Source organism: Thrips palmi, unplaced genomic scaffold (assembly GCF_012932325.1).
Source record: "Thrips palmi isolate BJ-2018 unplaced genomic scaffold, TpBJ-2018v1 HiC_scaffold_17, whole genome shotgun sequence".
NCBI lineage: Eukaryota > Metazoa > Arthropoda > Insecta > Thysanoptera > Thripidae > Thrips > Thrips palmi.
Genome location: NW_023144626.1, coordinates 9,801,683 through 9,824,726, shown reverse-complemented (window position 1 = coordinate 9,824,726; position 23,044 = coordinate 9,801,683). Strand labels below are relative to the sequence as shown.

The 23,044-nt window shown below is 50.0% G+C and overlaps 4 protein-coding genes across 6 annotated transcripts in view; 1 reads left to right on the top strand and 3 right to left on the bottom strand.

Annotated features, from left to right (window-relative positions):
- The window catches only part of LOC117644028, a 29,759-nt gene extending 25,844 nt beyond the window's left edge, over positions 1 to 3,915 (bottom strand). The window contains exons 1-3 of the mRNA XM_034383215.1: positions 3,765 to 3,915; positions 1,537 to 3,318; positions 1,275 to 1,503 (exon numbers count right to left, since the gene is read on the bottom strand). Coding sequence (XP_034239106.1) covers positions 1,275 to 1,503; positions 1,537 to 3,275 — 1,968 coding nt within the window. The 5' untranslated portion in view covers positions 3,276 to 3,318; positions 3,765 to 3,915. The remainder of the gene's footprint in view (positions 1 to 1,274; positions 1,504 to 1,536; positions 3,319 to 3,764) is intronic.
- Positions 3,916 to 4,335: 420 nt separating this feature from the next.
- Positions 4,336 to 12,982, top strand: LOC117643838 (palmitoyltransferase ZDHHC9). 2 transcript variants are annotated; one of them, XM_034382952.1, is made up of 10 exons: positions 4,336 to 4,832; positions 5,208 to 5,368; positions 5,440 to 5,595; positions 5,685 to 5,822; positions 5,901 to 6,055; positions 6,137 to 6,254; positions 6,342 to 6,475; positions 6,560 to 6,824; positions 10,538 to 10,607; positions 11,503 to 11,703. In XM_034382952.1, exons 1-10 carry the CDS (start codon positions 4,684 to 4,686, stop codon positions 11,552 to 11,554), a joined length of 1,398 nt encoding a protein of 465 aa, XP_034238843.1. In that variant the 5' UTR covers positions 4,336 to 4,683; the 3' UTR covers positions 11,555 to 11,703. The 2 variants fall into 2 exon arrangements, with proteins under 2 accessions (XP_034238843.1, XP_034238842.1); XM_034382951.1 differs by lacking the exon at positions 10,538 to 10,607 and having other exon boundaries at positions 11,503 to 12,982.
- Position 12,983: 1 nt separating this feature from the next.
- LOC117644027 (astacin-like metalloprotease toxin 5) lies at positions 12,984 to 14,676 on the bottom strand. Its single transcript, XM_034383214.1, has 5 exons — positions 14,662 to 14,676; positions 14,058 to 14,470; positions 13,544 to 13,728; positions 13,296 to 13,454; positions 12,984 to 13,207 (listed from the first exon to the last, which is right to left on the bottom strand). The coding sequence occupies exons 1-5, from the start codon at positions 14,674 to 14,676 to the stop codon at positions 13,038 to 13,040; spliced, it is 942 nt and encodes a 313-aa protein (XP_034239105.1). The 3' UTR covers positions 12,984 to 13,037.
- A 582-nt stretch (positions 14,677 to 15,258) lies between these two features.
- LOC117643791 (myophilin) lies at positions 15,259 to 22,937 on the bottom strand. 2 transcript variants are annotated; one of them, XM_034382884.1, is made up of 5 exons: positions 22,807 to 22,926; positions 18,168 to 18,209; positions 16,362 to 16,561; positions 15,927 to 16,047; positions 15,259 to 15,573 (listed from the first exon to the last, which is right to left on the bottom strand). In XM_034382884.1, the coding sequence occupies exons 1-5, from the start codon at positions 22,810 to 22,812 to the stop codon at positions 15,391 to 15,393; spliced, it is 552 nt and encodes a 183-aa protein (XP_034238775.1). In that variant the 5' UTR covers positions 22,813 to 22,926; the 3' UTR covers positions 15,259 to 15,390. The 2 variants fall into 2 exon arrangements, with proteins under 2 accessions (XP_034238775.1, XP_034238776.1); XM_034382885.1 differs by lacking the exon at positions 18,168 to 18,209 and having other exon boundaries at positions 22,807 to 22,937.
- Between the last annotated feature and the right edge of the window lie 107 nt (positions 22,938 to 23,044).

Sequence of the window (23,044 nt, the reverse complement as noted above, 5' to 3'; positions counted from 1 at the left end):
AAGCAGCCATACAGTGGTCCAGTTACTCGGCGAGAACCCCTGCGGGCCCTGCGCTGGCGGAGGCCATTGCCACCGCGCGATTGCACATGTGCAGCGCAATGCAGCGATGCAGCGCCGTGCGTTATGCAGGCGCATTCCGTCTTCGTCGCTCCGTCTCTCTCGAGTGCGATGCCCGCTGCCTGCGCTGCGCTGAAGCAGATCGAAAGGGAGCTCTCGAATCAACCCTCTCCGGGGACGGGCTGGCCGCCACTCGAGAGGCAATGATTCCGAGACGCGGCGGTGGAGAGGTGAGAGGACGCACAGTGGGCCAGAAGCCGGTGGAGGTGGCCAAAACTCTAGACGCATTTTGAGCTCCAGAGTCGCTAAATGGGACTAGAACCGAACGTGTGACCCCACCAATGGATTGCTCTCTGAACGAGGAATCCATTGGTGGGGTCACACGTTCGGTTCTAGTCCCATTTAGCGACTCTGGAGCTCAAAACGCGTCTAGAGTTTTGGCCGCCTCCATCGGTCTTCTGGCCCACTGTGCGGTGGAGAGGTGAGAGGACGACGGTGCCAACTCTTTCGCGCGGACGGCCGCAAAAAGGGGCGTCGCCTCGCGTCGCCGGCAACGCCATGAAGCGCATCGAGCAGGCCAAGCACAGCCAAGCATGGCCCACGGCGGGGTGGAAAGCACGGGCCGCGCCATGATCGGGGCGGGGGGGGGGGGAGGGTCCACAGGGAAAGCGAGAGCGACTCGGCCATCATCATCACCACCGGGACAGTTCCATAACACTGGCCGCGCCGCGAGTCCTGCAGTGTCCTGCGGCAAGCGGGGCAGGACAGGCCCTGATGTCCCCTGCGCCTGATCGCCGCACCGCCGCACCGCCGCGCGGGACGAGGAAATTTCAATTAGATCCACTTGCAGCTCCTGCAGGCCGTGCGCCTCGTCCCCGCGCTGCACCGCCGCCACCATGGCCGCCACGCCGCGGCGCTCGAATCCATATTCCAAGCTGTGCGGCGCGGCGAGGCCAGGCGAGGCGCGAGGCGTGCGGTGAACAGTGCCGACCGCGAGGGAAAGGACCGAAAGGACAAGCCGCGGCACTGCAGCCCGGACAACACGAATCACTTAGTTCGAGCCGCAGTCAGAGTGTCTCAGAGTCACAGTCACGGAAGGGTGCCAGGCGGCAGGCGAGCGACGCCGCCACTCTCCCTTTCATTATCCCGGCGAAAACAAAAACGGCCGGGGCGGTCGGGGCGCGAACCGCGAACCCACACCTTCCACTCATACTCACCCTCCGGCTGCGCATGAGGGAGGCCCTCCTGCGTCGGACGTCGCAGAGCACGCCCTCCTCCGACTTGTTGGAGAGGCCGCTGTCGCTGGCGTCCAGGTTGTCCCCCTCGGGGTTCAGCTCGCTGGGGCTGGCGGCGAACCGCTGCTTGGCGGCGGAGACCAGGCCGCTGGCCAGCACCGAGGCCTCGGACCCCGGCGAGCCGTCGAGGAACTCCTCGCTGCCGCTGCGGCTGTCCGAGGCCGCGGCGGCCGTGGCCGAGGGCGCGTAGCGGCCGTGGCGGCTCACCAGGGCCGACACCTTGGACTCGGACGCCGACTTGACGACGCCGAGGCCCCGGAACGCGCGCACCTTCCTCGGCCTCGGCTGCGCGCGGCCGTGGCCGTCCTCGTCGAAGCGGTCGCGGTCTTGGTCGGCGGCACTGTTGTTGTTGTTCCAAAGAGCGATCTTCTGCTTCACGTCCACCGTGGCCACGTCCTCCAGCACGTCGCGAGGCTTGGCGTCCACCGCGCGGGCCTCGCTCGACGCCGTGGTCCTGGCGGCAGGCGTCGGCACCTTGCACACCACGTCGTCGGCGTCGTCGGCGTCCTCGTCGTTATCACAGTCATCCTCGCGCTCCGCCGCGTCCTCCGTGTCCACCTCGTCTCTCGACAGCTCCGTGTCGCCGTCGCCGTCAATGTCATCGTCACAGTCAAGGTCGCCGTCCGACGATATCACGCCGGCCTCGGCGTCGACGGCGTCCTTCAGGTAGTGCCGCTGGTCAACAAAGTCCTCGACGAGGCCGGTGATGCAGCTGGACTGCAGCAGCTTGTCTCGCAGCGAGCGCAGCATCTTCTCGTCCTGCTCCTGCTCCTCGTCGTCCTTGGAGTCTTCCTGCACCTCGCCCTGCAGGTCCAGGTTGGCGTACACTGGTGCCTCGTACGCCTCGTACTCCCGCGGCGGCGCGATCGGGGCGTCCTCATCGACCTCCTCGCTGGGGAACTTGATCTGCTGGGCGAGCTTCTCGAGGGAGGGCGACAGGTGGAGCCTGCCCGAGGCCAGGCGCGGCGCGGCGCCCGCGTCGATGCTGATGGACGTGCTGGACCCCGTGACCGTGCACAGCACCTGCGCGTACGGCGACGAGTCCGCGCTGCGGTCCTCCTGCTCGCTGACGTGCTCGTCCCGCCAGTGGCGACTGCTGCTAGTGACTGATTCATTGCCTAGAGAGTGGAAGCTCTGCATGGACTCGTCAGTCTTATCTCCCTCCGAGGACAGCGAGTACTTACTCTGCCAAGCCACACAGTTGCTCTGGCCCAGGCCGCCCAGGCTGTCCGAGTTGTCTAGCTCGTCTGACGAGGACATGGGGTTGTTTCGGACATCTTTGTTAAAACCGGATGACTGCCAGAAGAGGGATGATGGCATATGCATCTCTTCGTCCTCAGCAATGACAAACCGCTCACCTTCCACTTTCAGGTTCACATAATCACTTTCGACAGGTTCACTTCGAGCAATGGCCATTTGTGTTAGTTCTGAAACTAATTCTTCAGCTGCCCAGGATTTACGTTTGTCTTGTAAAAGCTTCTTGGCTTCTTCCTCCTTCTCTTCCAAAAGTCCATCTGCTTGAAGTTTCTTTTCAATGGGGTCGATTTTTCCTTGATCACAAAATGTATCACTTTTCTCACCAGCACACTTATCACTTTCTTTTGAATCACTTACAGGAAATTCTTTAAACAGATTCTTTTCAGACATTTTGTCTCTTCCAGGAGGGAATGACTTGGATGCTTCTGTTGGGGCCACATTTTTTGCGCACTGTCTCTTACCAATCTTTTCTAGGGAAACCTCTTCCACATATGCGGCTGGAACGAAGAAGGCCTTTTTCTCATTTTTTCGAATGACCTGCCACCAGTCAGGATTAGTTTTCTTAAGAAGACTCAATGCCTCCCCCTCTTTCATCCAAACTTTCCGGCCATCTTTAGAATATTCAAAGTTGTAGAGCACACGAACAATGTGGTCTGAGCCTTCCATCTCACCAAAATGACAGGTCCATATCTGGATTGAGTCAGTGTGCCTGAGAACACAAACAAAATAAACATTACTAAGATACAGTTTTTAAAAAAAAATAAAAATAGAAACATGAAAAAAATACTTCACAGAAGTTGGACCTTAAAAATTAAATTAAGATGAAACCAAGTAAAACTGATATTTTCAGCAACAGGTGATTTGGTCTGCCTATGTCAATTTATTAACCTATGCATTTCTAAAAGCGACCAACTTCTTTGCGGGGGCTTGGAGACAATTTCAAAATAATTTTTGCCCCTACACCCCCAGAAAAAGCTGCACCACTTTATAAGGAACGGCTAGGTTAGATGCTTAAAGGACATTGTTGATGACTCTTGTCTCCTTGCTTCACTTCGCCCAACTGCCTGGCCATTAGTCTATCTAACCTTGAAACCAAAACTCCTCTCTTTTCAAAAAGAAACACTCAAAGAATGCCGTAGGGTGATTCCGCCTTACCTCTGATTGCAAGTTAATACATGTTACGCGAATCATGACAGCTGCGGTGAGCTGAAAGGTTTGTAAACTGAGGGAACCATTCACAACATTCGGTGAGCACAGCTGGCTCGAAACTACAAAAGTGGCGCATGCGGGACTTGGGACTCAGCGTTGACTTGACAACGCCGCTTTCTGCCCGGAGCGCCATCTAGAGAGGGAAGGCGGTACTTCCCCCACTCACAAGTCTGCACATTCCAGAAAACTTTTTCAGAAAAATGAATGAGGATCCAAAGGAGCTGTCAAATCAGTGATTTTCGTCGCTCAGAGTGCAGTCTAATTTCCGATATACGAGCACATATGAGCTCCGCGACTTAAAAATGACCAAGACTAAATTTTTCATATTTTCAACTTCCAACTTGCTGATAAAAGTTCTCCACAATTTCTGAATAAAAGCGCGTTGCTTGTGCCCTGCAACTCTCTTTATTGATCGTTTATGGAAAACTATTTCATTAAATGCTGTCAAATGCTGCCAAACAGCCAAAGACGGCAGCATAAAGGGCAATACAATTTCTCATACCTCGCAGCGCATGATGTTTTGATTAAAAACCCTTCCCACGAGCGTTGTCTGCACGTCTGCTGCCACTGTTGCTGTGTTTGTAACCGATAGAAAGATTATCTTTGATCCGTATCAGGGCCATGGGAAGTCGCGAGACCTAACTCGAAGTTGTCGCGATACCTCCGCTTTGTTTGAGTCGTTGAGAAGGCACCATGAGCGAATCAATCCATCGCACGGGCCTGCTCTTGCTCTTCGCTCCTGTCATTGCCTTTGCCTTGCAAGACCACCAAGACCCTCGCCACGGAAGGTCACTATAAATCGAGGCCTAGATTCCACTAGTTTCCATGTGTTCCTTCGACAGGCGACGTACTCTGAAGAACAACTATGCCTCACGTTACCAGAAAGTGGGAATTATTCCCCGGTAAAAATAAGTTTTGCTGTGACGGTCGCATCATGACGGCCCCTCACACCGGAGTGTTCTACGTTACCCTGGGCCTCATTGTAGGCACCAGCGGGCTGTTCTTTACTTTTGAGTGAGTATTAACTGTAGACCGAATAACTTCGTACTCGCATTCGCGGTTGTTCTGTTGTTGTCAGCACCATACGTCTGAAACACGCGTTTTGGTGACCTGCTATGACTCAGAAGAGAGGTTATGTTGTATCTTGTCTGACCTGTTAAGTGTCTGTCCATTCTACCCATTCTGCAAGATAGATTTGAATGACTCTCTACTCGTTATGATCATACCATTAAGCTGGTCGTTGAAAAATTTATGTGTGTTCTGCAGACACTATTTAATAGAATATATGTTCAAATTCATACTTTTACTTCCACTTCATCTGTTATTCTGTGATACTGTGCCGTTTATAATTTCCAAAATATTAATGAAGCTATGTCTTCTTCCTTCCAGCTGCCCATTTTTAGCAACACGCATTACACCTGCAATACCTGTTGTAGGAGCGATAATGTTCCTCTTTGTCATGTCTACATTGCTGAGGACAAGCTTCAGTGATCCTGGTGTTATACCTAGGGCAACTCCAGATGAAGCAGCGTACATAGAAAAACAAATTGGTAAAATAATGGCCCTAAAATTATGCATTTTGTTCCATCATGAAGTTTATTAATTGTATTTTTTATTTCAGTTCCAAGTAATCCTAACTCACCAACTCAAAGACCCCCACCAAGAACACAAGAAATTCGTGTCCGTGGTCATCCTGTTAAGCTTAAATATTGTTTCACTTGTAAAATATTTCGACCTCCAAGGGCGTCACATTGCAGTTTGTGTGACAACTGTGTTGGTGTGTATCAATCTTATCAATATGTTGTTGTCTTTCTGTTTTCTATACAGAGTACTAATATTTTTGTTCCCTCTTTTTACTGTTTTTAGAGAGATTTGATCATCATTGTCCGTGGGTTGGAAATTGTGTTGGCAAAAGAAATTACAGACATTTCTATTTATTTATTGTCTCTCTTGCATTTTTGTGTGTGTTTATTTTTGCTTGTGCAGTTACTCATATCATTCTGTGTAAGTTTGTGTTATTCTTGCCATGACATCCAGTAATGAAACACACATACTAACTTTTGGTTCTTTCCTCCTTTTTAGTGACTAGAGACGATCGTCAGTTTTTAGAAGCCGTAAAGGAGTCTCCTGCAAGTGTGATTGCGGGAGTTATTTGCTTCTTTAGTGTATGGACAATACTTGGACTTTCAGGTTTCCATACCTACTTGACTGCCTCAAATCAAACTACAAATGAGGATGTATGTATTTCTAGTCATCTACCCAGAAATTTACATTTCCTCCTAAAAGCTTATGTTTCAATTGTTTGCTTTTCCTTTCAGATAAAAGGACTCTTTACTAGTAGACCGGGTATGGAAGGTCTGAATCCTTATAGTGAAGGAAATGTGTGTTCTAACTGCTTTTTCGTTCTCTGTGCTCCCCTGACACCTAGTCTTATTGGTAAGCTCTTCTATTACACTGTCAACATTTACTACAGTCTTGTATTTAAAAGTTTTATATTATAATCTGCTCCTCTTTTGCTCTCAGACCGGAGAGGGATAGTAACCCCAGAGTATGCTGCAGAGCGAGCTGCTGAAAGGGCTCGAGAGCAGGAATCCAGGGACACTGTAATCGCAAACAACAAGTCATATGGAACAGTGATTTCTCAGCAGCCTTCTATGGTAAGTTGTACATCTTGCCTTTAAATTTTTAAAGGAATTATAACCTCCACATATGTTACTAATTTCCTGGTATTTTGTTTACAGAATGGAACGGCATTTACAAATGAAGTAAATCCTGCTCAAGTTTCAAACGCATCACAGCAAAGCCCAATGCAACAATTCCAGCAGCAACAGCAGCAGCAGTTCCAGCTGCAGCAAAATTTCCAGCAGGAGCAAGTTCCAACTACACCACCCCCTCCTCCACCCCCCCAGCAGTTGGCGATATCTCATTCACTGGGAAATCACCTGCAGCATGCAAGTGGAGGAAACCTTCATTTTTCTCACGCGCCGGGACTGCCTGCTGTTAATGGTTCGTATCACCAACATGAAATGCACTCCACACATGTCGTGCCCCCTTACAATTATGCCAGCCTTCCTCTACGCCGCCACAGTTGTCGCGGAGGCGTGGATTATGCGGGTCAGCAATTTTCTCCGTACAGGGAAACTGCAGTGTTGAATCCTAGTCGCTGTCGAGAACATACTTTCATGGCTGTTCCTTCATATCCCACTATGAATGTTGTTCATAATGGATTTCAGCATAGTTATGCGGTGCCTCCCCATACGGTATTAACTCGTAGCTTGATAGGCAACAATGGTGGGTTTGTTGTCCCAGTCTATGGTCAACCTGCTCCCCATCTCTTTGGTTATAATCATGTCAGTCCTGTTGGTAATGGTGGTTTCATGGGCATGGAGGGAGTGTTCCAATGGTGTGCCCCTCACTGGGATGGGCCTCCCAACTATGGTCGTACAGGCAAAAATGGCCTCGTCCCTGGCTTCATGGCCGCCAGTAGCAGCAACAGTGAAGACGAGGGTGACCACCTTCACATGTATGACCAGAACAATCTTCATCGTTATGAGCAGTAAGAAGCGTAAGAAGACATAGTGCAAGGATTATGTGTAATTAAGGTTTTGTGATTGCTTACTTATTGAAAACATGCAATTCATTGCACTGTTGTAATAACTTCTGAACCCCTGTGTTGGGCCCGCCTCAGAGTGTGGGCATTTATTCTAAATTCCATTCACTACTAGTCAAAAAAAATAACTATTTGTAATGCCTTCCTGAGTATTTTAACCCATTTTAGAATTTTTAAGTTAAAAATGGCTTAAGTTCTAAACTCTACTTTATTTTCAAAAAGAGACTAAAAGAACTTAACAAAAACGGGTATTGACTGACACTTTGATTGTGGGATTCATTGTGTTCATTAAAGCTTTTAACTAATTAAGGTTAATTGAGTCTGTTAAATTGACAGCTTTTACGAGCATCATGTCTAATCACCCTATTGAAAAAAAAATTCTGAATGATAGTGTCCTATGTGCTGGAGTTTGCTTCAGAGTAGTGTCATCAGCCCCATTTAAAATGTACTGACCTCCATACTTTATGTATAATCATCTCTTTCGTATCATTTTTGTGTTTTAGCATATCCTTCAATTTCCATTTTTTAGACTGGCCTAATATTTGTTAATTAATTGTAATACAAAGTATGTGTCTCTAATCTGCAACATTATTCCTTATCTCATCTCAACTGTCTCATTTCCTGATACCTCAGGTCAAACTACAGTCGTGCTCATTTAAGAGAGAAAACTAAAGAATACCGATCAGCTGTGATGTAATTTAGTTACTTTTGTAATGTTTGTTGTGTGTTGTACCTGTTTTTATTTGTTTCTGTTTGTTTCTGTTGTTTGTTGTAATGTGACTTAGATCTGTTTCTTTTTGTTTCTTCTCTTTTTTTTCTTTTTTTGAGAAGGTGTATGTTACTATTTATAACAACAAAGTTTAAAAAAGAGCTAGAGAGAAAAGAAATCTTTATGTGGTTGAATGGTTGTTTATTATGGTATCTGTAAAGTTGTTCAGTATTTCCAAGCCCCAATTAGTTGTTCCAGTAGTCACATAGTTGTGAAAGAGTGTAGTGAATGCACACTTATCTCAAATGCAATGAAGAACTCAACTGCAGTTTGAGGAAAGCCTCTATGACATGTGATTTGCATTGCCCTGTACAGAAATAATAATAATCATATAATCACATTGGTGAAAGTGAAGTCTTTGTTCGTAAGTTTCCCATTCGAAAAAAGAATGCTTACCCTTTACTGGTATTACATTCTTGTCATGATTAGTCACTGATGTGTTTGTTGCTTACATTTGGCTGTGGTTTCATTGTAGTAACTTGTACTACTGCTCACCCTTTGGATATTGGATTTTTCAATGTGGAATACTGTTGCTTTGCGGTGCAAGTTTCCAAAGTATTTACTTCAGAGGACAACCTTTCAAATTCTATTAACGAGGAGAATGTCTTTTGAGAACTGATAGTGGTTGTGAATGCTTGCTGCATTTCATTTTTAATAAGAAGCTGCTGGTGTTTGTGAAATATCTTGCTTAAATGACGCTTGTCCATTTTTTTCCCTTTGTCTTTCTCTTTACTTCCTTTAATTTTTGTAGAAAACATTACAAGCCGTGTGGAATTAAGATGAACTGGCAGCTTGTTATATTTTGACTATCAGATGATGTAATAGTTTATTGTCTGCTCTAACATGCGTCATCATACAAGCTTTTTGTGCTGTCCAAATTTAGTCTACTCTGTTATTTTATGTGACAATTGTATAATCTTTTTCATCCAACTCTTAACCTTTTTAGAGTCCCCTCTAGTGCTCCAGAGCACAGCTGTAACAACTTCTAATAATAAAATTTTATCATACTCTTAAAATAAAATGGTCTTTAAAATAATTTTCAATTCCGCTGTATGGTACTGTTCTTGTGTTCATGGAGCCTCACCGGTGAGTGGTACCCTACTTTCAATCAGTTTGCTTAGTTTGCTGCTTTAAACTTTTAATTTTGTGTCCTTTTTGCATCTTTCCTTTGGTTTGCATTGTATATTGACGTTTTCGGTTTTCATCTTGTCTATGAGATAAAATGTTGTATTGAAAAGTAAAAGTAGTTCTAAATTTATGTATTTTTCTTAATGGCCTTCTCTCCAGATGCAGCTCTTGGCGTTATCTTTACGATTTACATGCTAGCCTATGCATTTCCTTAGAACATTTAATGCTGAGCCTTTTATTTTGAATGTGTGGATTGAATACACAATAATCTACAGTATTGAGAGAGAGCGTGCCCCTAACTTCATTTTACCCAAGTCTGAAAGTAGTGCTATAGCTGTCCAGGAATTAATTTTGATTTTCAGCAGAAGATGTAGGACACTTTCAGTAGGGAACTTTGGTTTGTATTTACTGTAATATGAGGACGAGAATGGTTCCATACTTATGCAAGCAAGATCCGTTCATTTTTGAGTATTTCAATACTAATTCACTCAACATTTTTTTACCTATTGTCTATTGCTTCCTTGGCATTTGTTGAGCAAATTAACTTTTTCTCATGATTTTCATTTGTAGTGTTTACTTTGCTTCTTTTTCTGAAGCTTTACGCTTTCTAGCGTCTCTTAAACTCTCCCACATGGTGAATAACTTGATGACTTTCATCTTAGCTGCATTATGCTCTGAGATGAATACTTGATCTCAACATGACTGACTGTTACCATGCCCTTGTTCAAAGAGTGCATTTTCAATTCACAGCAACTTTGCTTTTCAGGTAGCTGAGAGAGCAGTCTTTTAAAGTCTTCTGAAATGCTCTTTTCAATTCTGTCCCTTTTAGCTTGAACTTCCTAGGTGCTCGTTTATTTTATTTTATTTTGGAGTCCTCTTCGAATTCTAAATGTACACATGCAGTTCTTACATTGTAGGTTAACTGTAGGTGTTTTTAAAATTTATTGTTGATGTTCTTTTTAAATTTTGTAGTGGATAGTAAGAATGATTCTAATGTGATTGCACCTAGTTTTAGCACCTGTTTTTAGTTTTTTCACTAACACCCTGTTGTGTGAGTTTTGTTTTCTTATTTTTTAAAATTTTCTTTTGTGTCCATAGAATAAGGAAACAATTCTTCTCTATGAGAGGACGAAAAATGTTTATTTGTTCACAAATTGTTCATGAAGGAAAAGTTTTGCATTCCTTTAACAAATTCTCCCCCTAAATGTTCAGGCGTCAGATTCGGCAGGAGGTATGCCTGGGGCTCCCGGGAAAGAGGATATCTCCAACACTTTGTTGTCAGGTACAGATATGAGAGTGGTGACCGTTTGCTTTCCTTGGCATGTATTGCTTCCTGTATTTGTTAAACTTAACTTTTGGAAGTTTCTGCCTATAATTTCAAGTTTGAAGATCAATACTCCTCTACTTCACATGAACTGTGCCAATTACTGCTACTGAAAATATGTGCCACGGTCAATTCACAATCATCTTGATTTTTGTGTCCATTCATTTAGTTAAACTAAATTTTTGTTTGGAAACCATTACTGTGAGCATTTGTTGTATTTGGAGGTAAATGTTGTTTCTGTGTGGCTTGATTGAAAAACTGCTTTTTGTACTTGCTGTGTTTGAAAATGAGTATTTACCTTGCTTAGTTCTCGAGTGTAACAGTTTGTTGGTCTTTTTGTACATTATTGTTTGTTGTACACATACCCTCATCCCAGTCTTTGCCTTAAATTTCACAGTGACTTCTGCCCTTCTTCTTAAGACCTTTCTCATTCTATCTCTCCCACTCTGGTACATCTACATACATGTGCGTACATGTTGATTTGTGAAAATTAACTTGGATACCGTTGAAATTTTGCATCACTGTGTTCTTTTCTTTAAGAAGGATATAACACACACATTTGAGCAAATTCTAATCATCGTTCCTTTAAAAGAAAAATATAATCTTTCTCACTATTTACTTTTATAATAAACTATTGCTTAGTGAGCTTTAATTTTTTAGTGCTGCCAGTAAAACTTGTAGATTTACAATGCTTTCTTTAAATTAGTTTCTACCTTTGTAGTGTGTTTTGAGGAGCCAAGGAGCTCACCATATTGCTGTTTCTGATATTAAAGCCACTTGTGACTTTCATAAATGAGTTTGGTTGAATTGTTTCATTATGAGCTATTAACCAGCCATTATTGCTTTGTTCCAGGGATGGAGCTTTCCCTCTTAGACCATCAAGAGTTAAACGACTCGTCAAGTAACTTGATGGTTGGCAATGAGAGGATTACCATTCTTGGAAGATCCATGGAAGGGTCAGAACCTGCAGTTATGGATGATCTAGACATTGATCTAGATGTGCCAGTTGTAGGAGGATTTGGTGGAAACCTGGCACCAACACTTAATGCTGGTGATTCAAGTGTCCCCCTGTCTGCCAGCAGACTGCAACTTCTCCAGGACACCACCATGATCGAGTCTGCACTCGACCTAGACTCTCTAGAAGATTCTTCTGTGGGAGGGGGTAGCACAGCAGGTCTCATTAAAATGAACGGGTTGTGATACTAAGTGAAAAGTAAGCTTTGAAAGACAAAATGTGTTTACTGTTTATAATGAAGGATTTTAAGATGATTTTTTGAGAGCTGTGCTCTTACCAAAAGGGATTTAGTTTTGTTTGTATGTGAGATGCTCTCACCAAAAGGGATTTAGTTTTTGTTTGCATGTGAGAGAGTCATTAATATTCCAATCTTGTTCTCTTTTTTTATAAAATTTAATATTTAAATTTTTGTGCTAAAATTAAAAAGTTTTTGTCCCATTTATTGGAGAATTGGAAACCAATTCAGATCAAATGTTAACTAATTCCATACATTCTGTTAACATAAGTTATTTTTGAATCAATTGTGTCAAATAAGCTTATATTGTTATAGTGCTTACTTATCTTGTTGTGGACTGAAAGCCAATGTATTTTATGTTAATGTAAATAAAGGCTTACATTAAGTCTTACTGCTTCAACTGTGAACACTAAGCTTTGTTCGTGTGATGTCTGTGCTCAAATTAAAAATGTCAGTGAATAACATCTGACAAATGAATGTTTATTTTATGCTCGCTTATTTCTCTCTCTTGTTTTTCCTGTGTTATCAATTCATTTGACAGTTATTGTAAGGTGTTGATTCTTAGTCAGAACATAATCAACACCATTGTTTGTTTGTCTTGTGTCATTTTTATACTGTTTGTCATGAGCTTTGAGTGGATGCGCTCTGTATGTGATCAAAATCCAGAATAAATCAGATGAAAAAAAAATCAGAAGAATGTCTGTGTGACATCACATCTCCAAACAGTATTAATTTCAATTTTTTTGTCTGTTCGTGAAATGTTGACAATATTGTTTTGTTCTGAGTAAAAGAGGTGCAAAGTGCCATTTCCTTCTCTTTTCCACTAATTCTTAATTTTTTTCCTGTCTTCTCTTTTTGTGTGGAAAGAATGGTGTTTCATTTACTGTATCATATTTTCAATTGAGAGATGATCATCTACTGTGCCATTCTTGCCCCTTGTGATTACTTCATGTATCTTTATTTTGTAGTCTTATTATTTCAGACATACATCAAAATCCATGGAAGCTTCTCTTAAAATAGTTAATTTACAGCTAAGTCTCATGGAGCAGTGGGAAAAGAGCAGTAAAAGACCTATGAGTGATACGAATGTCTTCTTTATTATTCCCTTCACATTACTCACCCATCTCCAATACACAAATCAGGTAGCCTGTAAGATGTTGTGGTTAGTTCTTTTTGGGAAACTGTCTTCAATCAAATTGATCAACAAATTGTCTAAATAGACACTCTCTTTACGATAGTAAGGAGCGGGGCAATTATACAAAGTGTTAAGCTTTGCAATGTCAAGTTGACTAAATCTTCTTCTTTGACCTGAAGAAGCAAAAGAGAAAAATATCTTGAAAGCGGGAGGTAACTGCCGGTAGCAGCGTACAAATTGACTCATTTTATTTATACTGACCCATAAGCGGCAAGCCTTGAACCACCTTAGGCACGATGGTGGGAAGTCCGTTCCTGGAGAACGCCACGGAGCGGTAGTGCATGACGGAGCCGTAATCGTAGGGAAGTCCCAGGGTCCGCACGGTGCCCGGGGGGCGGCGCAGGAAGTTGGGCTTACGTCCTGGAGAGGAGAGCAAAGGGAAGGCGGTGCAGGGGGAGCCATCAGCCGAAATCACGCCTGAGGGCAGTTTTAGGGTAGACTCTTCTCACCGGGAGCGATGTTCCCCCAGAGGACGGTGACGTGCTCGTCCCTGTCGGGGCGGGTGTGCTCGTGCCACATGCCCAGCGTGTGCAGCATCTCGTGCTGGATGGTGCCCTTGCGCAGGCAGCCCGAGCCGCCCAGGAAGGTGGGGATGGGGCCGACGCCCTCCTGGAAGCCCACGATGGAGGCGCAGCTGCAACCAAGGGCCAAGGGCTTGCCTTGAGCGCCTCCCGATCATCGCGACGCACAGTGGGCCAGAAGGCCGGTGGAGGCGGCCAAAACTCTAGACGCGTTTTGAGCTCCAGAGTTGTTAAACAGGCCTCGAACCGAACGTGTGACCCCACCAATGGATTGCTCTCCGAACGAGGAATCCATTGATGGGGTCACACGTTTGGTTCGGGTCCTGTTTAGCGACTCTGGAGCTCAAAACACGTCTAGAGTTTTGGCCGCCTCCGCCGGTCGTCTGGCCCACTGTGCGACGCCCTGTCTGTCTGTCCCTCTCTCTCGCTCTCTCGCTCTCACCTGTGGCCGGTGTGCTTGAGCAGTAGGTAGTCGGTCTGGTTGGTGCGGCGCACGAAGCGCACGCACGACTCGCGCTCGATGTCCTGCAGCGCGTCCTGCAGCAGGCGCAGGTCCTGCGGGGACCACTCGCCCGGCGCCAGGTCCAGCACCACCTCGCGGTGCGGCCACAGGCTGTGGGGGTCCGCGTCGGCGTTGCGGAGGCCGGGGGGCTGTGCGTCCGCGGCCAAGAAGGTCAGAAAGCGATCGAGTTGCAGCTCCGCGAAACGAAAACAACGTGCAGCACACAGAGCGAGGAAGGAGGTTCCTGTCACTGCGCTGACTGGGGCAGTCGGAGACGGAGAGAGAGGCCACCACCGCCACCACGCACCAGGCTGAGGATGTCGCCCTCCTGCAGCATGCCCTGCTGCTCCGCGCTGCCGTCCGCCAGGGCGCGCTCCACGGTCCGCCAGTACTGCGTCATGGCCGTCATGGCGGCGGCCCGCTCGTCGTCGCCGTCATCCACGTCGTCGACGGCGTCCTCGTTCGTCGGCGGGGCCCTGCTCGCAGCGGGGGGTGCGGCCCGACTGCCGGCCAGGGCCACGGCCAAGGCCACGACCACCAGCACCACTCGCGGCCGCATCGTCGGGGGTCCGTCGCAGTCCGCGGCCGACGGGGAAGTCCACGCCTTTTGTACTTTGTACCGATGTTCCGCGCCAATCTCCTCGCGAGGGGTATTGCCGGGGTGCTAATGGCCTGGCTCACAGTGGGCCAGAAGCCGGTGGAGGCGGCCAAAACTCTAGACGCGTTTTGAGCTCCAGAGTCGCTAAATGGGACTCGAACCGAACGTGTGACCCCACCAATGGATTGCTCTCCGAACGAGGAATTCATTGGTGGGGTCACACGTTCGGTTCGAGTCCCATTTAGCGACTCTGGAGCTCAAAACGCGTCTAGAATTTTGGCCGCCTCCACCGGCTTCTGGCCCACTGTGTGGCTGTGTCTGGCCAGTCCGGCCCCTTCCCCGAGCCGTTTTCACCCACACGTGCTTGTCGGCGGCACTATCGCACCCCTCTCCTCTCGCCTCACTCGCCTGACCTCCTTGCCACCCTTTCGATTGGGGAGCGCCACTAAATCGCGAAACGTGACGGTGATGATGAAACCACGTCTGCAAGTAACTTACGAAACGCAAGTAAGTTAGGCGGGCAAAAATTAACTAAAGCGACACTTTACAGAAAAAGACAACGTAATTTATTCATCATTCCTTAAAGTCCGCAGGGTAATACAGGGGTAGTATACAATTGTACAAAAGATAGATTTCTATGCGGGAGGGAGGGGGAGGGGTGGGAGGGGGTGGCCTCTACATGTGCCGGGTGTTGCCGAACCCGCCGTGGCCGGACTGCGACGCGCCCTTGTTGAAGCCCATCTGCAGGTTGAGTTCGCCCTCGTGCGCGCGCAGCTGCGCGTCGGTGAACTCGCGCTTGTTCTCGTCCGCCATCTTGGGGCCCAGCCGCGGCCCGGTGTACTCGGGGTGCTTCTGGGTCTGCAAAGGGGAGAGCGATCGTCAGGGCAGGTGGTAAGGCGCACAGTGGGCCAGAAGTCGGTGGAGGCAGCCAAAACTCCAGACGCGTTTTGAGCTCCAGAGTCGCTAAATGGGACTCGAACCGAACGTGTGACCCCACCAATGGATTGCTCTCCGAACGAGGAATCCATTGGTGGGGTCACACGTTCGGTTCGAGTCCCATTTAGCGACTCTGGAGTTCAAAACGTGTCTAGAGTTTTGGCCGCCTCCACCGGCTTCTGGCCCACTGTGAGGCGGCATGGTGCGGATTATCGGCCAGCGGATATGGGGCCGCCAATGAGTTGCGCAAACTTGCTGGATTATTTTCTACTTACGATTCTGGCCAGAGAGTACAGGCACAGTGTGACCTGGGGGATGTTCCTTCTCTCGAAAAGGTCGGCGGTCTGGAAGATCTCCTCGTCGGGGACGCCGTACTTGCGGATGGCGGCCTGGAACCTGGACACGGAAGACATGTTCACCGAGGGTTGTTCGCGCAGTGTGCGGCAAGAGAGGCCGACGCCACACAGTGGGCCAGAAGACCGTGGAGGCGGCCAAAACTCTAGACGCGTTTTGAGCTCCAGAGTCGCTGAATAGGACTCGAACCGAACGTGTGACCCCATCAATGGATTCCTCGTTCGGAGAGCAATCCATTGGTGGGGTCACACGTTCGGTTCGAGTCCCATTTACCGTCTCTGGAGCTCTAAACGCGTCTTGAGTTTTGGCCGCCTCCACGGTCGTCTGGCCCACTGTACGCCAGAGGCTTTCCGTACCGCTGGACGTTCTCCATGAGCTGGAAGTTGGTTCCCTTGGTCTGGATCTTGTTGACGGAGCCGGGGGCGATCTTGTTGATGAGGTTGCAGAGGACGACGCCGTCCTTGAGGACGTCCTCGTAGGGTGCGGCGGGCAGTTTCTCCCCCGTCACCGCCTCGATCCAGTCCAGGACCTCCTTCTCCTGGTCCTTGTTGCGGGCCTGCAACGAGAAGGCTGAGGTGAGCGTGGGCTTTTGGCTTTTGGCGGCGCGGCAAGGGCTTGAAGCCAAACGGACGGACGGACGGACGGACGGACGGGCGGGCACGGCGGCAAGCCCCACAAGCTGGCCAGCACTAGGGTAAATCCACTCTGGATTTTTAGAGTTTTGTCAGAGTTGCAGAGTTTTGCTCAGAGTTTCAGAGTTCAGGTCAGAGTTTCAGAGTTCAAGTCAAGTTGCAGAGTTACGCTCAGAGTTTCAGAGTTCAGCGTCAGGTTGCAGGAGTTTACGCTCAGAGTTTTAGAGTTCAGCGTCAGAGTTGCAGAGTTTTGGAGTCCTTGATTTTAGAGTTAAGTGTTCAATCCAGATTTCCAGAGTCGGTTCACAGTTTCAGAGTTGAGCCATCGTCTGAGTTTCAGAGTTAGATTTTTCCAAATTGACGAAGCCATAACTCGGGAAGTTTTTGTTATTTTTGATTGCAATTGGTAGGTGTCATCTATGGACTTTTACTAGGCAGTTTTAATTTCAATCTGATCGGATAGTTTTGGCCCCGGGTATGCTGAGGTACATTTGATGGTAGCGAAAAATGGATTGCAGATTCGGCTCGGACTCGATTTTTAGCCCCTAGGGACACTTCCAAGGCAGTTCTAGACCAAGCACTGTTCAAGATATTCTATCCTTATTAAGACTCTGAAACTTAATGCTGGCACCCTGACAACAGACTCTGGATAACCCTGACATCAGAAACTCTGGTAACACCTGACTCTGAACTCTAGATTACACTCTGGCCTTTAATTTGGGGTGCGCGAATTTCGTGAGTCTCTGGTTCAGAGTCTCTTGTAACTCTGGAATAAGTCAGAGTCTCAGAAACTCTGAAAATTTCAGAGTGGATTTACCCTAGTGAGCCTGACGGCCGATGGAAGGCGTGGCGAACTCACGGTGGAGGAAAGCGATCAGTGCCAAGAAAACTCACGCCGCCATTAAGTCTACGCCCTGACCGACCCACAGAAAATACCCCTGACGACACGCCCCTTCGGAAAATAAAACATTTTCAACCGGCATCGTGCAGGTTGGCCCAAGGACGCGGGATTGCAACGCCGGCGGGGGCGGGCGTCCCTTGGGCGTCCCGCCCGACTGCATCCCTTGCGGACCCTGCACACTGCGGGGCCGCGGGCCAACCGCGTTGCCGAAGCGTGGAAGGGGACGGCCAACTGTGAACCATCTGCGGCTCAAGACTTTGGTCACGATCGAGCCATCGGAAAGCGGAGCACAGTGGGCCAGAAGACCAGTGGAAGCGGCCAAAACTCTAGACGCGTTTTGAGCTCCAGAGTCGCTAAATGGGACTCGAACCGAGCGTGTGATCCCACCAATGGATTCCTCGTTCGGAGAGCAATCCATTGATGGGGTCACACGTTCGATTCGAGCCCTATTTAGCGACTGTGGAGATCAAAACGCGTCGAGAGTTTTGGCCGCCTCCGCCGGTCTTCTGGCCCACTGTGCGAGGGGAATCTCGACAGGAGTCCAAGCCAAACGGAACGCGTGCTAGGTTGCTGGGGACACACCGGGACACACAGAATCGGCCGGGTTTTATAACAAGGGGGTGTCTTACGGGGCGACAGTTGAGCCATCCCGGGGTGTTGGCGTCGAACACCTGCAACAGAGAGCCCGCTTCACCAAGCTGCGTGCCGTGCGCCACAGCAGAGCAACAAGGTTCTCAACATTCAGAAAAGCTACTTTTGAACAGCCCAAAACTTCAACATCCTCAAAATGACAATTTTCGACAATGTTGAAAACCTAATTGGCTATGGCACCACGCCCTGCAGCGGAGCACGGCGCGACGCGGCTCACGTCTTTTCGAAGCAGCGAAGCATGGTCATGCGCACGGTAGCCTGCGTCGCCTACGTCACGTTGGCCAGGGCAGGGAGGCGGGCGAGCGAGGGCGGGGCAGTTAGGACTCTAGGCAGAGCATGCGCTATTCCTGGGGCCCGTTTACGCGTTTACGCCAGTAGACCTAAACTGTGCCTCGGCCGCAGCGCCGCAGGGACACGATCCACCATTGATCCGCCCTATCGGCGCCTCCCCTGCGAGACAGAGGCGGCCGCCACACAGTGGGCCAGAAGACCGGTGGAGGCGGACGAAACTCTGGACGCGTTTTGAGCTCCAGAGTCGCTAAACAGGCCTCGAACCGAGCGTGTGACCCGACCAATGGGTTCCTCGTTCGGAGAGCAATCCATTGATGGGGTCACACGTTCGGTTCGAGCCCTGTTTAGCGACTCTGGAGCTCGAAACGCGCCCAGAGTTTTGTCCGCCTCCTCCGGCTTCTGGCCTACTGAGCGCCGTGATCTCATCGCAATCGCCTCGCCGCACCGCGGCCTCTTGGCTGCAGAGACCCTTCCGCCTACGAGCATCCGGGGAGGCGAAGCGGTCCACGGTCCACCAGGGCGTACTGGCCGACTTCATTGAAGCCGCTTGCTGCCAGGGTAACGTTTCTCTTTTTTCCGCGAACTGCCCCTCCCGATGCCCGCAGCGCCCGAGCTGCCCGAACGCACCCACGCCCCACGCACCGGCGGGCGGCGTCTGGCAGCGCGCCACGCCGCGGCCACGCAGGTTCTTACTCCCCAGCTGTCATAGACATAGCAACACCGTCGCGGGGTGCCGAGCACGAAACAATTCTCAATTTGTTTACAACTTTTTAACAGTGTGGGCGGGACGCGAGACGAAACCGGGTGCAGAGCCATGAGTTTAGCGCCGTCGGTTGTGTTGTGTTTATCCCCTGCAGCCGCGCCGTGCCGCCGGCTGGGGGCGGCAGTCGAGGGAGAGAGACAGACGGGCGGGGAGCCTGTTGCGTGGGTGGGGCGAACAGTGGGCCAGAAGACCGGTGGAGACGGCCAAAACTCTCCACGCGTTTTGAGCTCCAGAGTCGCTAAATGCGACTCGAACCAAACGTGTGACCCCACCAATGGACTCCTCGTTCGGAGAGCAATCCATTGGTGGGCTCACACGTTCGGTTCGAGTCCAGTTTAGCGACTCTGGAGCTCAAAAAGCGTCTAGAGTTTTGGCCGCCTCCACTGGTCTTCTGGCCCACTGTGGGGGGGCGGGGCGAGGACGTGCGGACGCGCAGACACGCCACCGCGGTTGCTTGGCGCGGCTTGGCCCACCAAAGTGCTACTGCATCGGCGGCGGCGGCGCGGCGAGCAGCACCCTAACCTACTGCGGGGCGGGGGAGCGCCTCGGGGAGCCTCGCTTAGCCTCGCCTCCACGACTTCATCGACGAAAATACTCGACTGCGGCAGCGGCGTTGCGGCAGCGGTAGCGGCGAGCGCGGCCCCCGCCACCCTCTGGAAGGGCCCCTCTGCCCCACCCCCGCTCCTGCCCCCGCTCCTGCCCCCGGCCCCGCCCCCGGCGCCCCCGAACCCCTCCCAAGCCGCACTCTGGCACGTGCTCAGTTCACTGGAGAGCCAGAAAGGAAACAAGAAAAAAAATCTCCTGTGACATTGCTCCACTGTCAACTCGGATTTTCAGGGGCCGCGAACCCCGGAAGCTCTCTAAAAATCAGTTGGCGGGATTCGAACCCCTGCTCCCTGCTCGGTCGGGTTGTTTTGACAGGCCGTTTTGGCGCGCTGGCGGCGCCGGCTTGGGAGCCCTGCCAAGGGTCGAACAGAACCGCCACGTCACAGGTGTACCGCCGGGTACCGCCAGGTTGCCAAAACAATGAGTTCCGACTTATTTCTAATGCGGTTCTAAGGCAATGACACTGGGCTAGCTCGTGACAATAGGTTGCATCACTCAGTGGGACACGCCGGCAGGCAGGCATGCCCTTCCAGGGTGCAGACGGCACTGCCTGCCCACCAGGCGCAGTGGCTGCGAGGTGGTGACGGATGCACGATGCACCTGGCCGTCAACGAGAGCGCGCGCAACATCTGACGCGAGCCGCAGTCCGCACAGTGGGCCAGAAGAGCGGTGGAGGCGGCCAAAACTCTAGACGCGTTTTGAGCTGCAAAGCCGCTAAACAGGGCTTGAACCGATCGTGTGACCCCATCAATGGATTCTCATTCGGAGAGCAATCCATTGGTGGGGTCACACGTTCGGTTCGAGTCCCATTTAGCGACTCTGGAGCTCAAAACGCGTCTAGAGTTTTGGCCGCCTCCACCGGCCTTCTGGCCCACTGTGGTCCGCCCCAGTCCGCCGCGGCGGGTCATGCCGGTCACGCGGCCTTGAAAACCGCAGCGAGAGGCTCGCGCGGCCCGAGCGTCTGCACCCGATGCGTGTTTACGCGGTGCCGTCAAAAATAGCGATTTTAGCACTCCAAGGGACGGACCGACGGACCGGCCGACGGACCGCAGCCAGATGGCGTTGCTTCGCGCTTCGCGTTGCTTGCGGTCAAGGCCCGGCCGCGGGCGTGTTCTCGAGAGCCTCGCCAAGGGCAGCACGGCGGCAGCAGGGCGGCAGCACACTGGGGGAATTCCCTGGCTTCCCTGGTCACTGTGCGCGCCCGCACACTGGTGGATTTCAAGGGCGCGCATCCAAGTGACCGTCAGCAAAATGCTAGCGAAAGTGATGTGAAAATGGCCGTTGGCGTCACTGCCACTGAGGCAGAGATGGGGTGGGGATTTAAACCGTGAACCGTCCCGCTTGGCTCGCACTGGGGCCACTGCTTTGTGCCTTACGGTTCTTTTTTCGGGGCAATACGAGAGTTAGGAGGATTTAAAAATACTTTTGTATTCGCTCGAGGCGTTATAGGCAATAACTCTGGGCCTAGGGCGGTACGGAGGATCCCTTGCTCCGCCGCTCCCCCGCTCCGCCGCCCCGCCCTGCTCGTCGTGTACTCTTGATGACACGGACTTCCCGCCGGTCTTTGCCTTGAAGCGCATCCACCCACGTCTTTCCCCAGGAATAGCTGTCCTGACACGGCCGACGCCAGAAAAGTCACCCCCTCCCCTTTCTTCGCTCGTACTGTTAAGCGGCGTGACGAACGACAAGACAATATCGAAAGCAACGAAGCCCAGCTGCGTGAAATACGATCACCTAAACATATTATTCAATTTCAAATTTTGTGCGTCAAAAAAAAATAATTTTAAAAAGTGACGAAAAAGTTATTTTTGCAGTGTACTAAGTGATTGACAATACATTATCATGACGAACTTGTTTTAAGCCAAACGTCGTGACAACAACTAGGACAAAAAAGAACAGACAACAAAACATCCTAGCTTTGGCCTATAAATTTCTTCCTCGTTTGTTATAACTTTCTTCCCGCCTCGACGTGGATGCGTAATATCTCTCGACGACGCGGCCCCGTCCTCCGCTGGCTCCGTCCCGCTCTCCGTCACGAGGCATTTGCTCTATATTATTTTCATCCGCGCTTTACAAATCAGTCCCCGCCTCCCCTCCTCGCCTTGCCGCCGCACCCCTAGCCCAGCCAGATTGACTTTTGGCCGATATCCAGTCCACTTTTATCGCCCTGCGGCGAAGGGATCATCTGTTTTGTCCACTAGGATCCAGAGTCATTTTTTATTTTTTTAGTAAAGAAATAAATCTTAGCGGTATTTGGCCTTACTGAAAATTTTGTAGAAATTCGTCACAGTTTGAGAGCTAGGGAAGTATGAAAAGATGGGGCGAACACGCTAGCGACTCTAGGACTCTAGGTGGGAGAGGAACCCTTCAGTTGCGCGTTACGAAAACAGCTGGCCCTTCAGCCCCTCCCTGCAGCCCTTCACCAGACATCCGGATCCATTAATTCATCCCAGGCATCAGTGCCCATTCATCAATTACAGCCCAGAGGTGCCAAAACCGTCGCGCGACGCGTCTAGAGGACGTCCCCAGACCGGTGCCATCGCTCCCTTCTTTCGTTCGAAGAGAGAGAAAGAGAGAGGGGGAGGGGGGGAGTGTTGGTAATTTTTTTCCGCGTTCTAGGTGTTGCTTAAGCGTTAGAGCCGCATTGTACTGGGCAGACAATCGACTACAACGGAATCAAAATCTCTATGACACAACGTCATTCACGCATTCAATAATTGTACTTTATTTCAGTCAGTGGCGGACCTCCCCCAATATTCCCCCACTGATTGTAGCCGAACGCGAGCACTATCGACTGTCAGTAAATAATTTGATTTGACAATAACATCCATGCGCAAAACAAGAGTCGGACATGGGACATGGGAAACAGAATTGGTGTCTGTCGGAGTGTCAGTGCCCAGTGCAGTGGTGAGGCGGTGGAGAACGCGGTCGCGTCGCGCTGCGCGCAGGCCCCTTACCGGCATGGTGCTGTCTGTGGTGTTGGTGCTGGGCTGGGTGCGGAGAGGGCCTGGGCCTGGCTTCCTCACTGGGCGTCTCTGGCAGGAATACTGACTGCTGCCGCCGGGGGACGCAACATCCACACGGCGACGACGCCCCCTGCCGCCACGCCCCCTCCCCCTCCCCTCCCCATCCCCTCACCCCCACGACCCCCACCCCACGCGGCCTACGCTCGTCCGCTAAACCGTGTCCGCGGTT